The sequence below is a fragment of the Nyctereutes procyonoides genome, unplaced genomic scaffold, assembly GCF_905146905.1.
Source record: "Nyctereutes procyonoides isolate TBG_1078 unplaced genomic scaffold, NYPRO_anot_genome, whole genome shotgun sequence".
NCBI lineage: Eukaryota > Metazoa > Chordata > Mammalia > Carnivora > Canidae > Nyctereutes > Nyctereutes procyonoides.
In genome coordinates, this window is record NW_026575051.1 from 37,421,711 (window position 1) to 37,439,621 (window position 17,911).

Consider the following 17,911-nt stretch of genomic DNA (forward strand, 5'->3'; position numbering starts at 1 on the left):
TGCCTTTGGCTCAGGGCATGATCCCGGGGTCCTGAGATCAAGTTCTGCATCAGGCTCCCCACAGGGGAACTACATCTCCCTCTGCCTATGTTTCTGCCTCTCTCTCTCTCTCTGTCTCTCATGAATAAATGAATAAAATCTTAAATTTTTTTTTCAAAATGAGTTAAAACTCAAAAGAGATCTGCACTCCTATTTTAACACTATAATTTGAGTAAGACGAAAAATTTTTAATGCACTATAGGAGTGCTAAATATAAATCAACCATATAATTCTGGAATCCTTGAAACAGCCTGAGTAGGAACTTTGCTGGCTCATAGATAGGTCTTTATCCTCTACAATAATAGAAGTAGTTCTCCAGTTTGTTTCCCTTCACCTCTAACATTTAGCATGACTAATTGTAAAGTAAATACTTTTCATCAGTTAATTGTTGCTTTATCTTAATGATGAATAAAGAATAGCTACTATTAAAGCTGCAAGAATTGGCACATTAGTGAGTAGGAGTTTTTGCAGTTAAATTCTCTAGAGATACTGATAGTTCACCTGGCAGTTTTTTATTTGTGTTTGACAAAAATGTTAATTGAAATATATTTAAAACTCTATGTATGTGTATCCTATTAAATGAATTAGTTACATCCATATATAGATTTGTTCTTGAGCTTGCAGCTTGCTGCTAGGGTAATGTATTCTGGTTCCTGTGTCTTAATAACTTTTAGGTAACATTGCTGGGTGACACTGTCATTGTCTTTATTCCAGTATTGTGTATCTATTGTATATCAAACAGTATTTTGAACACTGACACCAGGATTTCTGATGATATCCTTGAAATAACTAGTTGTTACTCTTTTTCCGTATCTGTTTATCTGTTTTTGTTTTTCCTCTTAAAGTTATTATTTTTTTTTCAGATTTGGAAGAACAATACATAATTTTAATTTTTCAAAATGGCCTAGATCCTCAGGCAAATATGGTATTTGAAAGTATCATTACTGACATTGGTATAAAGAACAATGTGTCCAATTTTTTTGCAAAAATTCCCTTTGAAGAAGCCAATAGCAGACTTGTTGCCTGTACAAGAACCTATGAAGAGAGCATCAAAGGAAGTTGTGTGCAAAAAGAAAACAAAATTAAAAATGTAATTATGTTTTTTAGTTTTTTAAATCTTGAGTAGCTTTAAAGGGAAATATGTTTCATTATTCTACTGCTCATTTTGGACTTAGATATTTTTAATTCCATTTCAGAATTATTTGCTTTTATATGTTATTTGTAAACTATCTTGTGTCAAAACATTAATGGTGGGTAGGTGACTTGTGACAAAAATAGTAGTTGGTACAGGTCTCAGAAACAGTTCCTTTCCACATTCTTACTCTTATCTCTTTATCTTTTCTTTTTTCTCTCATCCTGTTTTCTTTTCCCTCCACTCTGAACATGCATGCTCATATACTGCTACATTGAAATTGTTACTCTTAAATTTGCTAGTGGTTCCCACTGATGCCATTGGCTTCAACAGATAAAGGAATTTTGGTCCTTGATGTACATTTATATGTAACATGTGCATACATGTTTGAAAATTTAGGAAACAAAGAATATCTGCCTTTTGATTGTCACTGTCAATATATGTACCCAATCCTAGAATAACTATATAGTGAATAACTCCGAAGCCACCTAAACCAAAGGCTGTGTATTCTTTTAACATATGGTATAATGTTATAAGACACAGATTTGTGGCCTAACCCTGCAACTGAATTTTCCTGACTTAATTTATTAGAAATACTTTAAATCTTTCAACCTGCCTACAGATTGGAAATATGGCTATCCAAGGCACAATCTTAGTGAAGTTGAGCGAGGTCTCACCAGAGAAGAGCTATTCACACGGTTAGTGGTTTGATGAAAAGAACAGAAGGAAGGGGAATCATTCCCCTTCTTTTGCAGAACTTGCTACAAGAGTATTAAGAAGAAAGAAAAGAGCATCAGGAGCCATAAGGCAGCTGTGATAGAAAAAAATATGAGTGTAATGCTCTTTCTTTAAGGACTTCTTCATTCTGAGGAACTGAAGCTCATTGGACTGTGTTTCCTGAGCCTCTACTCCCATATCCCATGGATTGCCTAGTAATTGAACTTAGGTAGGCCTCCACTCCCAGAATCAAAAACCACTACATCTGTTCTTTGGATTTACAAACATAATCTAATTTAATAAGGATGATAGAAGTGATAGACAAGATACCAAAAAACCATTGTTAAAAAAAACTGGGAGAGTATCACTGCTCTAGAAACTATACATACAAAGAATGTGGGTCCTGGTTTTTCCTGTTTCTTATTTTTGTTAAAAATCATGTATACTTTTTTAAATGCATATTTTTAAATTTCTTATATTCTAAAGTATTCATGCCTTGTGCTTTGCTTTTTTTTATTGAAAATTTCACAGTTGATTTTGTAAACTGATAATTTAATTTCCTTTACCAGGTGTCCCTTGAATCTAAAATACAACTTAAAAACAAACAAGAATTCCAGTTTTTTGATGATGATGAAGAAACTGGAGAGAATCATACCATCTTCATGGGCCCTGTAGAAAAGTGAGAGTATTAATTTACATTTGCAATGCTTTTAACTTCCTTTTCTACTTTATTACATATCAATTACACACGTACACGTATATTTTTTCATTTGCTTGGGTTTCTTTCTTTTTTAAAAGTTGGTTATATGTTTTATTTTGTTACAGATTGATAGTATATCCACCACCTCCAGCTAAGGGAGGCATCTCTGTTACTAATGAGGACCTGCACTGTCTAAGTGAAGGAGAATTTTTAAATGACGTTATTATAGACTTTTATTTGAAGTAAGTTCATCTTCTACTTTCGTTTAGCATATCTTTAACATCCTATCGTGTTACGTCTTTGTTTTCTAGAATCAGAACGATTGGGTTTTGAATTCTGTCACTGCTACTTATGTGACAGGGAAATTATTTAATGTTTCTACCTGTGTTTTCTCATTTAAAAAGTGAGAATAAGAATAATAAGATCTCAAGGGTATGAGAATTAAATACGTGTCAAGCACTAGGAAAATGCTTGTTATATGCAGCATGTTCAGCTTATTGTGTTATACTGCTTTAAGCCTTTAAAAAACTGGTACTACTCTAAATTAGGTAATAAACCTTTGAGCAAGCACAGAAGTGTGATTTTACTTGATATTCATCAAGTGCCAGCGTTGTGCAGCATACTGTGTTAGAAGTTTATGATCTTGTAGGGAACACAAATATGGGATTAAAGCATTGACAGAAACATTAACATGGTATAGATGCAGCACCAAAGAATGCTTCATTCTCTTTGGGGGTTGGGAAATGTAACCAAGAAGCTTTCCTGGAAGAGCTTACATCATGACCCAGTATACACATGCATATACATGTATGTGCAGTGGGTTTATACATGTATAAATCTGTATGTGTTTACTGGTTTGTGATATAAAATGAGTGTGTATATGCAACAAAACAGAACTTAACTATTAGTATATCCAGCACTTGCCAATATTTTCTAGTTTATTCAAATGTATTTCATAAAACAACGTTTTTTTAAAGAACTGATTGTTGAAAGCTGCTGAATTGATTTTATAGCCTACTAATGGTTGTAGTTAACAGTTTGGGAAAAGAATACATTGATCAGAGACACAGTATCATAATTGAACTTCCTTAAGATCATTTTGAAAAGCATGTTCATTGTGTATGTCTAGATCAGAGATGATTTGAGGAGATTTAATTAAGGTGATATAAGCCTGATTAAGGGGCACTTGTATGTCTCAGTTGGTTAAGCTTCCAACCTCTGAATTCAAGCCCCCCGTTGGGCTCAACACTAAGTGTAGCCTACTTAAAAAAAAAAAAAACCAATTCATTAAGCCATTATAATTGGCGTGAAGAGGAAGTGTTTTTTAAGAGGTAGAGTTGTTTAGCAACTGAATGGATGGATATTAAGAGGAATGGATGACAGATAACTCCATGCTTTCTAACTAGTGAGACCTGTTAAATGATTTTGTCACTGACTGTGAAGAATGAACAAAAAAACAGAACAGTTTTGGGTGGAGGAAGGGATAAGTTCATTTTTAAATGTTTGTGACACAACCAAAGGGACAGTACCAATGAACAGTTGAGTATAATGGCTCTTGAGGTTTTTGAGTTCTGGCCTGGAGACATAGAGAGTTAGGGGGCTTTATTTTGCAAGTGGTACTTTAATTATGAGGAAGGGGTAAAATTGCTTAGGTAGAAATATAGAGTGAGAAAAAGCTATAAGGACAGAATCTGGAGAGCTAGAGAAGAAAGATTCTTATGAATAAATTCTGAAGGATCTGAGAAGTAAGAAGAAAAATCCAGAGTTGAGTTGTCATGAAATTGAAGGGAAGTGAAAGCTTTAAAGGAAGATACATTTAGTAGTCAGTCGAGATTAAGGCAGATAAGAGCTAAGAATAACTTTAAGGTCACAGTGACCCTGTCAATATACAGAGCTGGACTTGCACCCTGGTCCCTGGGGGATAATGAGGTACTCTGTTTTCTCTCTATCCAGCAGAAGTAGTATCGGTGGAGACGTGGTGGGGAGACTCCCATCCCTACTCATCAGTAACACAGAGCTCTTCTGTTTCTCATAATAGTGGCCTAGTAGAGAACCTGAACTTCACCTCCATCTGGCTGTAATGAGGTGGAGCCCACTACACCTACCGGAAGATGGCCAGGGGAGGTCTACAAGAATTAAATAAGTTGTAGGTTCCCGTAACATAATACTCAAAATGCCTATATTTCCATTGAAAATCACTTACGTGACCAATAAGCAGAAAGAGCTCAAATGGAATGAGAAAACATAATGTAAATAGAAAGTCAACACCAGGATGGCACAGATATTAGAATTATAGAATTAGAATTATGACAGATTTTGAAGCATCCATTATAAAAATCCTTCAGGGAACCATTGTGAACAAAAGTGAAACTTAAGAAAAACTAGATATAAAGAAGAAAGAAATGGAAATTTTAGAACTAAAACTATAATAACAAATAAAAGCCTTAACAGACTCAACAGCAAAATGGAGAGGACAGAGGAAAGAATCAGTGACCTAGAAGATAGAACTTATCACTAACTACATCCACCTTATTTATTTATTTACTTTGAAGATTTGTGTTGACGGGGGAAGGAACAGTGAGAGAGAGAAAAAGATACTCTCAAGCAGGCTCCCTGCTGAGCATGGAGCCCAAAGTGAAGCTCAGTCTCAGGACTCTGAGATCATACCCTGAGTGGAAATTGAGAGTTGGATGCTCAACTGACCAAGTCATCCAGGCACCCCTAACTTCTTTTCTTTTCTCTTTTCTTTTCTTTTCTTTTCTTTTCTTTTCTTTTCTTTTCTTTTCTTTTCTTTTCTTTCTTTCCAACATTCATTTTAAATGCACTATTTATGTTAATGAAAAGACCAAGATTGGCAAAGTTGTGGATTAATTAAACACCATAGGCCAACTATGTCCTATCTGCAAAAAAGTGACTTCAAAGATAATAATATATGTAAATTGAAAATAAAAGGATAGAAAAATATATACCAAGCAAATATTCAAGCGAGATTTAACTATATTATTATTAGAAAAATAAACTTTAGAACAAAAACAATTACCAGGGGTAGAAAGGGATACTCTACAATGCTAAATAAATCCACCAAGAAGACTTAGCAATCCTAAATAGGTATGTACCATACAACAGAGCTACAAAATATATAAATCAAAAATGAACCTATCTAATAAGGGAAACAGACAAATCCACAAAGATGGAGACTTCAGTTGCCTTCTCTCAACAATTGATAGAATAACTAAATTCGAACAAGGTCAACAACATCATCAGCTATAAAAGATATGCTTCATGTCAGGGCATAATATTATATTCCTATTTATGTTAACTATACCCATTTTCAAAGGTACTGTTTTTCTTTTGAAGATTTGATAGTAATGGATTATATTTCAATAAGTTATAAAATGTATCCTAGATTTGCTAGCAGGAGAAAGTGTCATAGATTTTAAATGCTTAACTTTGCAGATGTTAGATTCCTCTGAGACCTAACAAACACATTTAAGAATGAGTTGGGGAGAAAAATGAGTTCAAAGTTCTTCATAGTTAAGACAAAAGATGTTATCTCATACAAATGGCCAACAAATGTATGAAAAATCTTCCATATTATTCATCAGAGAAATACAAGTCAAACCCACAGAGAATTATCTGAACCCCATTAGGATGGCTACTATCAAAAAAAGAGAGAGAGAGAGAGAGAGAGAGAGAAAAGAAGTGTTGCCAAGAATCCAACGCAAATTGGATTCCTTTTGTACTGCTGGTGGGAATGTAAAATGGTATAGCCACTAAAGAAAACAGTATGGTGGCCCCTCAAAAATTAAAAATAGGATTACCCTATGATCCAGTGATCCTGTTTCTGGGTATATATCCACAAGAATTGAAAATATGGTCTCAAAGAAGTACTTGGCTAGTATGAACGTGGGTGTTCAAGAGATGGAAGCAGCTCACATGTCCATTAATGGATGAATGGATAAAATGTATATAGATACCGTGGAATATTATTCAGTTTTAAAACGGAAGGAAAGCTAACACAAGCTACAGCATGGATGAATCTAAAAGACGTTATGCAAAAATGAAATAAGCCAGTCACAAAAACAAGTATAATTCCACTTATATTAGGTATCTGAAAGAGTCAAAGTCATACAAAAAGAAAATAAATGATGGTTATCAGAAGCTGAAGGGTGAGGGGAAAAGAATTTTTTAATGAGTATAGAGTTTCTGTTTTGCAATATGAAGTTCTAGAGATCTGTTTCACAACCATGTGAATATACTTAACATTCTTGAACTGTGCACTTAAAAATGGTTAAGATTGGGTGGTGCCTAGCTGGCTCAGTTGGTAGAGCATGCAACTCTTGATCTAGGGATTGTTGAGTTCAAGCCTCACGTTGGGTACAGAGATTACTTAAAAGTAAAAATTTGTTAAAAAAAATGTTTAAGATTGAGAGTGCCTGGCTGGCTCAGTCAGTGGAGCAAGATCCTTGGTCTTGGGATTGTGGGTTCAAGCCCACGTTAGGTATAAAGATTATTTAAAAATAAAATCTTTTAAAAAAATTGTTAAGATTGTAAATTTGAGATTATGCATTTCATCATAATTTTTGAAAAAGATATCTCTTAATTCTAATGTATACCACCTTAAGAAACTGAGCGAAAAGTCTTGACTGTGCAGAACAATGCTATTGTTGGATGAAGTGTTCTGTGAATGTCACTTTGGCCAAGTTGTTTGACAGTACTGTTTGGGTCATCTTTGTCCATACTGATTTTATGCCTATTTGTTCTATCAATTATTGAAAAGATTATGGATCTCCAAGTATAATAATGGGTTTGTCTATTTTTCCTTTCAAATCCATTTTTGCCATATGTATTTTGAATATTTGTCAGGTGCATACAAGTTTACATTTCTTGGAGAATCAACTCTTCATGGTTTGTAATGTCCTGCTATATTCTTGATAATGTCTTTGTTCTTAAGCCTGCTTTGTTCTAAATGAATATAGTTACTCCAGCTTTCTGTTGGTTTTTGTTTGCATGGTATGTATTTCTTCATCCCTTTACTTTTAACTCTTTATATTTAAAATAGGTTTTGCTTTTTAAAGCATATAGTTGGATCTAAAACATAAATTGAAACCCTATTTTGTTTTCATTGTGGTTTATTTATACTTAAATCTTTACTATTTATAGTGTGATAAGAGATTTTATAGTATTTTTATATACTCAAAATTCTTTACATTTTCAGGAGGCTCCTTGACATTTTATAGTAGCACTTTAAAATTACATTAAACTTAAGTTATCTAAACGTTTTGCCTTTTCTGATGCAAAAAAAAATATTCTAAATGAAAAAGGAAACCTAACAAAATCCATGTTTTTTTTTAAAAAATATGTTTATGGGATGCTGGGAGGCACACAGTTGGTTGAGTGTCCAACTTGATTTCAGCTCAGGTCATAATCTCAGGGTCCTGGGATTGTGCCCCACATCATACTCCCCACTCAGCAGAGAATCTGCTTGGGGGTTTTCTCCCTCACTCCCCTCTCCATGGTTGCCCCCCCCCCCCACTTTGTACTTTAGCTCTTTCTCTCTCTAAAATTAAATAAATATATCTTTAAAAATAAAAATTTGGGATGCCTGGGTGGCACAGTGGTTGGGTGTTTGCTCTTGGCTCAGGGTATGATCCTAGAGTCCTGGGATCAAGTCCCACATCGGGCTCCCCAGAGAAAGCCTGCTTCTACCTCTGCCTATGTCTCTGCCTTTCTCTCTGAGCCTCTCTTGAATAAACAAAAATCTAGTAAATAAATAAAATAAAAAGTTGTTTATATTTGTCTCGTGACATGCTTAAAAGTGAATTAAAAAGAAACTTTTTTGTTAAACTTCACTATGTTAAAATAAGTATTCAAATACTACCAGAGCTGCTCATTCTTTTCCATTTCTAATTCTATAAGTAGGAAACAAACTTTTTTTCCAATGACTTTTTATTTCCTTGACATACAGTGTTGTGTTAGTTTCAGGTGTACAGTATAATGGTTCAACAATTCTATATATTACTCAGTCCTCATCAAGATAAGTGTATTCTTAATCCCTATTATCTAGTTCATTTATCCCCCCCACCCACTTCTCTGGTGACCACCAGTTTGTTCTCTGTATTTACAAGTCTTATGAGGAGGTTCTTTCTTTTTTTTTTCATTTGTTGTCTTGTTTCTTAAATGCTACACATGAATGAAATCATGTATTTGGCTTTCTTCACCTTATTTTACTTAGCATATACCCTCTGGGTCCATTCATGTTGTTGCAAATGGCAAGATCTCATTCTTTTTGATGGCTGAGTAATAATCCGTGTGTGTGTGTGTGTGTGTGTGTGTGTGTGTGTGTGCACACACCACAGTTTTATCCATTCATATTTGGGTAATTTGGTTTGTTTCCATGTCTTGGCTATTGTAGATAATGCTGTGATAAAAACCTGTGGGTGCATATGTCTTTTCAAATAGTTGTTTTCATTTTCTTTGGATAAATACTCAGTAGTGGAATTACTGGATTATATGGTAATTCTATTTTTGATTTTTTGAGGTACCTCCTACTGTTTTTCCATAGTGGTTGTACCAACTTGGATTCCTACCAACAGTGCATGAGGGTTCCTTTTCCTCCACTCTTTCACCAATACTTGTTATTTCTTGTGTTTTTTTATTTTACTATACTGACAGGAATTTAGTGATATCTCTTTGTGATTTTGATTTGAATTTCCCAATGATTAATGATGTTAAGCATCTTTTCATATGTCTGTTAGCCACTGTATGTCTTTGGGAAAATGTCTATTTATGCCTTCTGCCCATTGTTAATTGGATTATTTGATTTTTTTTTTCTTTTTCATGTTGAGTTGTATTAGTTCTCTATATATTTTGGATATTAACCCCTTGTTGGATATGTCATTTGCAGATATGATATCTTCTCCCATTTCATAGATTACTTTTTTATTTTGTTGATGGTTTCCTTCACTGTGTAAAACTGTTTTTTGGTGTAGTCCCAAGAGTTTAATTTTGCATTTGTTTCCCTTGCCTGAAGAGTTATATAGAAAAATGTTTCTATGATGTCAGAGAAATTACTGCCTGTGTTTTCTTCTAGGATTTTTATGGTTTCAGTCTCACATTGGGATCTTTAATCTATTTTGAGTTTATTTTTGTGTATGGTATAAGAAAATGGTCCAGTTTTATACTTCTGCATGTAGCCGTGCAGTTTTCCTAACACTTAGTTGAAGAGACTCTTTTCCCCATTGTATATTCTTGCTTCCTTTGTTGTAGATTGACATATAAGTGTGGGTTTATTTCTGGGCTCTCTATTCTATTACATTGATCTATGTGTTTATTTTTGTGCTGGTGCCATACTGTTTTGATTACTACTACTTTGTAGTATTTCTTGAATTTGAGATTGTGTTACCTCTGGCTTTGTTCTTTTTCAAGATTGCTTTAGCTATTCTGGGTCTTTTGTGGTTCCATACAAATTTTAGTATTATTTGTTCTAGTTCTGTAAAAAAATGTTGGTATTTTTATAGGGATTATATTAAATCTGTGGATTGCTTTGGGTAGTATGGACATTTTAGAGTATGGGTTCTCCCAATCCATGAGCATGGAATATCTTTACATTTGTTCGCATCATCTTTAGTTTCATTCAATTAGTGTTTTGTAGTTTTCAAAGTATGCGTCTTTTACTTCTTTGGTTAAAGATGTTCCTAGGTATTAATTTTTCCTTCTTCTACTTCCTTATTGGTGTATAATCAACAGGTTCTGTAGATTAAATTTGTGTCCTGTGACTTTGATGAATTTATTTATCAGTTTAGTAGTTTTTCTTTGATAGTTTTTTTTTTTTTTTTTTTTAAGAGATGGAGGAAGAGGGGTCAGGGGGAGAAAAGAATCTTAAGCAGGCTCCATGCCCAGCGCAGAGCCTGACATGGGGCTCAAACTCATGACCGAGCCAAAATCAAGAATTGGACGCTTAAGTGATTGAGCAACCCAGGTGCCCCTTTCCAGTGGAGTCTTTAGGGTTTTCTACATATAGTATCATATCATCTTTAAATAGTGAAATTTTTATTTCTTCCTTAGCAATGTGGTTGCTTTTCAATTTTTCTTGTCTGATTGCTGTGTTAGGACATCTAGTACTATATTAAATTAAGAATTTTGAAAGTGGGATCCCTGGGTGGCGCAGCGGTTTGGCGCCTGCCTTTGGCCCAGGGCGCGATCCTGGAGACCCGGGATCGAATCCCACATCGGGCTTCCGGTGCATGGAGCCTGCTTCTCCCTCTTCCTGTGTCTCTGCCTCTCTCTCTCTCTCTCTCTCTGTGACTATCATAAATAAATAAAAAAAAAAATTAAAAAAAATTTTTGAAAGTATACATCCTTATTCTGTTCCTGATCTTAGAGGAAAAGTTCTGTTTTCACCATTGAGTATGTTGCTAACTATGGTTTGTTCATATGCCTTTATTATGTTGAGGTATATTCCCTCTACACTTACTTTGTTGAGAGTTTTAATCATGAATGATGTACTTTGTTCTGTGCTTTTTCTGCATCTATTGACATGATCATCTGTTTTTTTATCCTTTCCCTTATTAATGGTGATGCATCATGTTGATTGATTTGTGAGTATTAAACCACCATTACATCTCAGGAATAAATCTCACTTTATCATGATGAATTATTTTTTTTAACGTGTCATTGGATTTGGTTTGCATATATTTTGTTGAGGACTTTTGTATCTATGTTCATCAGAGGTATTGGACTGTAGTTCTCTTTTTTTGTAGTATTTTTATCTGGTTAAATGGTATCTGGGTGATGCTTGCCTCGTAGAATGAATTTGGAAGCTTTCTGTCCTGTTTTTTGGAATAGTTTGAATAGAACAGTTATTAACTTTTCTTTAAAATTTTAAAAGAATTCACCAGCAAAGCCATCCAGTCCTGGATATTTGTGGAGTTTTTTGATTACTGATATAGTTTCCTAGTAATCAGTCTGTTCTAATTATCTATTCTTCAGTTTTGGAAGGTTATACATTTCTAGGAGTTTATCCATTTCTTCTAGGTTTCCCATTTTGTTGGCATATAATTTTTCGTAATAGTCTCTTACAATTCTCTGTGTTTCTATGGTGGTTGTTATTTTTCCTTCATTTTTTATTTTATTTATTTGAGTCTTCAAGCTCAGATCTTGCAGATTACAGTTATACTCTCAAATATTACCTTTCATTCCTTGAAAATAATCTAGTAGTTAGCATTGTCTAGATTATGAAGCAAATTTTGCTAATAAAGTCTTTCAGTTGTAAGAAATAGAGGTTGATGGTGCCTGAATAGTTATTTGATCACTGTTTGACTCTTATTAGTATAAACTCTTAAATACATTGTATTTGGATTTTTTTTGTAAAATAGATATTTGGTGCTTGAAAAACTGAAGAAAGAAGAAGCTGACCGAATTCATATATTCAGTTCTTTTTTCTATAAACGCCTTAATCAGAGAGAAAGAAGAAATCTTCATGAGACAACTAATTTATCGTAAGTCAAGCTCTGAGGATATTTAACAGATGTAGGAAGTCACTCAAGTTTAATAAAAAAGTACTTTCATTGAGTCAACATCTTTTAATTCTATTATCAGTTAGCAAAATTTATATAATTCATAATACTTTAAAGCTTCAAGAATACCTAGAATTCATAAAGGTATTTGGTCTGTTATCTAAATTAATATTCCCCAAATATGCCTGATAATTAAAAAAATACTTAGATATTTATTAGGTACAAATTGCTCTGTTCCATTCATATTTAAGAGAGGAACCTGTGAATCTATACTTGTAATAAATTATTTGGATAATTCTGCTCCAATGAGTTAAAGGAAACACTGTTCTACATATTAGGCCTTAATCAGTTTGTTCATAATTCCTCTCTATATAGTGATTGCATCCAACTCTAATTTGCACTGATACTTGGTCAAAAGATGTATACAAAATGCCATAAGTGGGCAGCCCCGGTGGCTCAGCGGTTTAGTGCTGCCTTCAGCCCAGGGTGTGATCCTGGAGACCTGGGATTAAGTCCCACGTCGGGCTCCCTGCATGGAGCCTGCTTCTCCCTCTGCCTGTGTCTCTGCCTCTCTGTCTCTCTCTCTCTCTCTCTCATATGAATAAATAAATAAAATCTTAAAAAAAAATACCATAAGTGCTGTCAATTGTCTTGAATTGATGGCTCTTGTGCATAATATAAATGATATTTTACACTCTTTCAGTGATTTCTAATTTTACATCTTAAGAGTTCATGAGAGTGATTGGTTTGGCCATTGTTCATAGTCTATTTTATTTCGTCTTCTATAATGCTCACTTTACCTTCTCTCTTCTCAGTCATCGTAGGTGATGATCTGATACATTTCTTAATATAGTTGCTGATATGCAGTAATAAAAATAGTAGCACTGGGTTCACTTAGTAAATAGTAGCAGGAATTAAATAATTCTGTCTTGCAGATTCAGTGATAGGTGGTTTCACACCTTCCTAACTTCATCTGAGATGTTCTGGTTTTTTTTACACTACTTGTTAAATCACCTTATACAACACTTTTGTTTGTTTACATCTTAGTCTTCATAATTTATAAATGCATATAAGCTGAAGCATTAGAAACATTTCAGAAGGTGATAGTTTATCTCTTGTCTTGTAGAATACAGCAAAAGCGACATGGAAGAGTAAAAACATGGACTCGGCATGTAGATATTTTTGAGAAGGATTTTATTTTTGTACCCCTTAATGAAGCGTGAGTAAGAATTTTCATTATGTAAATGTGAAGGCCATTTTTAGAAAATGTGTATATGAGTTGAAGGATTCATTCTTTTTTAAACTTTCTGAAATTTGTTTTATGTGTTTATGTTTATGCTGTGTATTCTATGAAAATTAATGCAATTTTTTAGTGAATCATGTAATATGTTGAATTTTCTAAAGACTAGCAAGAGATCTAATTTTGTTTATCAGTGTACAATAATGTCATTTTTAAAATGTGGTACTGTTGTCTACCAAAAAAAATGTGGTACTGTTGTCTACCAAACATCCTAAAGAGCAAGCATACTTCTTTATACAGAATAATGAGTAGGTCACGTAGTAAATTTTGAATCTTTAGAAAACACTTCGACTTGGGATGCCTGGTTGGCTCAGCAGTTAAACATCTGCCTTTGGCTCAGGGTGTGATCCCAGAGTTCCAGGATGGAGTCCCACATCGGGCTTCCTGCATGGAGCCTGCTTCTCCCTCTGCCTATGTCTCTCTGCCTCTCTCTCTCTCTCTTTCTCTCTGTCTCTCATGAATAAATAAAATCTTTTAAAAGGAAAAAGAAAACACTTTGGCTTTTAATCAAAAGAAAAGATAGCCAGATTTGTGTCATGTTCAAATTGAAAACCATGCTGCCTACTTGAAACTATTTTCTAAGTAAATGGAGGTGGTTAAATATTTTGCATTCTCCCATAGTGACTAGAGAGGCATAGGATAGAATTATTCTGCAATTTAGACTTGAGAGATTTTATATTTCATATTTCTGTTTTCCTGTGCCTTCCAGGCAAAAATTCCCAGGGATACACTTGTAGTTCGACACTTTGGGTTTATTACTTGCCTCAAGAGAGAATACACACCATGGTTGCCAAGAAAGAGAGAGAGAAAGAGAGAAAGAAAGCACATGTAACAGAATTTGGGTTTTGGTTTGGTAGTTTGGGGGAAGATGTAAGGAAACAGTTGTTTGCTTTGGTAAAGAAGTAGCATTACCCATTTAGCAAGAAAGGGAAATATTTGATATTTTTTTTGGTTGCATTGTGGCCTTGCTTTGTCTCAGTCTATCATGTTTCCAGAGTTTGTCTGAGATTGGTTTTCTATGAGATTGTTTGTATCTGATAAACCTAGCTATGCCAGGCTAGCTTCTGAATGTGCTCTTTTTTCCCCCACTGTGAAAAACATTCACTCAATACTAGAATCCAATTCTGTTTATTTAAAAATCATAACGTTAATCATAAGACCTGTGCTCTCTAATGAGCCCAGCCAAAGATAGTTAGGCTAGGTCAAAACACTAGTAATGGCTTATAAAGCCCAGCTTCTTAGGATCTATATATTTAAGTCAAAGATTTTATCATAATTAAAAACCAAGTTTAAAACTAATTCTTAATTTCTTCATTATCCTCAAAAATAAGGTTTCTTAACAGTTATTTGTCGTAAAGAATAACATGTGATCTGTCTGCGTAGATGAAAAGGAAGATATACATAGAGAGCTATTTGTTAAAAATGAATAATAAATATTTAAGATACTATTTGTCAAAAATAAATTATAAAAATTTAAGATACACACTTTAGCAATAGAGGCACATTCCTCTTAATGTATCTGGGATGGATTGAAGCTATGACGAATGCTTCCAGTTACCTTGATGAAAGAGAATGAACAAAGATGAAAAGTCAGTAAAGGATTCTACAAAAGAACTATGCCATTAGTAGATGGAAGAATAGCCTCCAGATCCTGAGGGCTCATTTTGTTTTGTTTTGTTTTTGAAGTTGTAAAGGACAGATATTTCTAGTCACTAATTATTTTGTTTTATTTTATTTATTTTTTAAAGATTTTATTTACTTATACTTGAGAGACACAGAGAGAGAGGCAGAACATAGGCAGAGAAGGAGCAGGCTTCATGCAGGAAGCCCGATGTGGGACTTGATCCCAGGACTCTGGGATCATGCCCTGAGCCAAAGGCAGATGCTCAACCACTGAGTCACCCAAGTCCCCTCTATTCACTAATTGTTTTAGATAGGCTTATGTGTTTTTGCTTTTTGTTTTATTTTTATTTTTTTCCTGATAGTGGTAGTTTCTTTAAAGTTTGTAAGCTACTTGTGAAAAATTGATAAGGAAAAAATATTTTTAGATCCAATCAATCTTAAGTGAAATTACTTGTTTTGTCGTCTTCTCCTAGGGTTGGTTTAAGGTCACTGTGTACCTGCTTTTAAAAGAATCATAAAAGCAAAGCCCTGTCTCTTACAGGTTGAAAATAACCTCAGATGTATCTGATTCATGTTTCTTCTTTCAGCTAAATAAAGAATTTTTCTTAGTTTTTAAGTGTACAACAGAAAAGTAATGGCTTATACATATTGTCAGAGCTAAGAAATACTAAAAACTGTGATAGATTTAGGTTATAGACTTTAGGTTGAGAACTACTATATTATATCACTTTAAACCAATTTTTAAAACACCATTTAACTCTTCTAACATTGAGCTGTGACTTATAGTCAGCTATGTTTTATAGTGAAGTGAGGAAGATGATGTGTTGCTCTTTCTACTACCCTGGCCGGACCTAAGTCCCTAGGATAATGAGGATTAATAACTAAGAACAGGAGAGAAGCATTCTTCCATCTGGCCTTTAAAATGCTGAAGATGAAGCCAGGCTCTGTCACCCTTGTGTTTATGCTATCTGATGAAGAGACAGTGTTTCTTCATATTACCTTGGAGGAATTCAGCATTTTGTAAAAATGAGAGTATAGAATAACACATTCATGTCAAGATATGCATTATTTCACTCCTCAAACATCTATTGGACACCTTACTGTATGGCACTGTACTCAACTAATAAGTTCTCTGACATCTGTTGCCTGTTCATTGTATCCTAGCATGTAACACTGTCTAGCAAATGGTAAGCCCTTAATAAAATTCCTCATTAGATTAATGGATATTAATCAATGTTAGCTGTACAGCTTTTTACTCATGGTTAAAACATATTATTAGAAACCGTGATACCTGAATTCAGCTATATCAAGAGCACCCACCTGATAACTGGAACTCTACTAATCCTGAAGTTTTGTAATAATGTTTAAAATAAATATGTTGTTTCATTTTAGTGTATATATACCAATATAGCATAAGACAAAGAATTATTGGGCAGCCCTGGTGGCTCAGTGGTTTAGTGCCTGCCGTCAGCCCAGGCTGTGATCCTGGGTACCCTGGATCGAGTCCCACGTCGGGCTCCCTGCGTGGAGCCTGCTTCTCCCTCTGCCTGTGTCTCTGCCTCTCTCTCTCTCTCTGTGTCTCTCATGAATAAATAAATAAAATTTAAAAAAAGACAAAGAATTATTTAATATTTTTAACATTAAGCAATGCCTAACCTTATTCTTAAGAAAAACAGACATGGTAAAAATTTTTTAAAAGCTATATATGTGCAATACTTAGAAAATGTTCAAAAGTATACAGTCTATTTAGACTTCTGAAAACATTTTAATATTGAGGCTAGTTTTCTATCCTTTGCCATAAATAGGTCAAGAGGAAGGTAAATGGGAATGGTGAATTACAGTGATCTAATTTATATTTTCCTAAATTGCTTAAAAATAGAAATGAATTTTTCATTCAAAAAGCAGTAAAGGGAGGATGGCCTGTGTGGCTCAGCGGTTGAGCATCTGCCTTTGGCTCGGCGTGATTCTGGAGTCCCTAGATCGAGTCCCGCATCGGGCTCCCTGCATGGAGCCTGCTTCTCCCTCTGCCTGTGTCTATATTGTTTTTATTTTTATTTTTTTCTATATTGTTTTTAAATAGACATTGTATTCTATTAATGATCTTATAAACTAGTGGATTCATTTGAGAATTGAAATAAATTTGTTGACAAAAGCTTTAGAAAAATATTTCAGTTGACATTTTTTGCCTAATAAACTCTTCTAATAATATATTCAATAGTTTCATTTGTTTTTTACAGTGCACACTGGTTTTTGGCTGTGGTTTGCTTCCCTGGTTTGGAAAAACCAAAATATGAACCTAATCCTCATTATCATGAAAATACAGTCACGCAAAAATGTTCCAGTGTAGAGGACAGTTGTATTTCTTCTCCTTCAGCCAGTGAAATGGACAGTTGTTCGCAAAACTCTTCTGCCAAGCCTGTAATTAAGAAGATGCTGAACAGAAAACATTGTGTAGCTGGAATTGATTCAAGTGCTGAACAGGAAGAAAGTGACCCTCATTATCGGAGAAACACGGGCAGTGTGAAATGTAGTCTAAAAAAAGTAAATCAGACGGCAAGTGAAAATGAAGAATCGAATAAAGGAGAATCTACATGCCAGAAAGTTGTTGATAGGACTAAAAGTGAAAATGGCCTACAGAATGAATATTTAAATTCTATGCATCATACAGGTATGTTTCTAAATGTTTCAAAAGAATCAAGGAATTCAGAATAATTTGGATTGTTTATACATAAGATTAAGGTTTTAGGGCATACTTTTTTTTTTAAAGTCAGGTTTAGTAAGATACGATTTATTTATTAGCAACATTCACCCATTTTCTAAGTATAGCTCAGTGAGCTTTGATAAATATGTGTAGTCTTGTAATTGCTACAGTACAGTAATCA

At 34.2% G+C, this 17,911-nt stretch overlaps 1 protein-coding gene across 8 annotated transcripts in view; it reads left to right on the forward strand.

Annotated features, from left to right (window-relative positions):
• SENP6 (SUMO specific peptidase 6) overlaps nucleotides 1-17,911 on the forward strand; it is a 115,085-nt gene that overhangs the window by 84,605 nt on the left and 12,569 nt on the right. For all 8 annotated transcript variants that reach the window (XM_055329599.1, XM_055329602.1, XM_055329606.1 and 5 more), the window contains 6 exons: nucleotides 903-1,129; nucleotides 2,458-2,567; nucleotides 2,714-2,830; nucleotides 11,966-12,088; nucleotides 13,233-13,325; nucleotides 17,267-17,697. In XM_055329599.1, coding sequence (XP_055185574.1) covers nucleotides 903-1,129; nucleotides 2,458-2,567; nucleotides 2,714-2,830; nucleotides 11,966-12,088; nucleotides 13,233-13,325; nucleotides 17,267-17,697 — 1,101 coding nt within the window. The remainder of the gene's footprint in view (nucleotides 1-902; nucleotides 1,130-2,457; nucleotides 2,568-2,713; nucleotides 2,831-11,965; nucleotides 12,089-13,232; nucleotides 13,326-17,266; nucleotides 17,698-17,911) is intronic.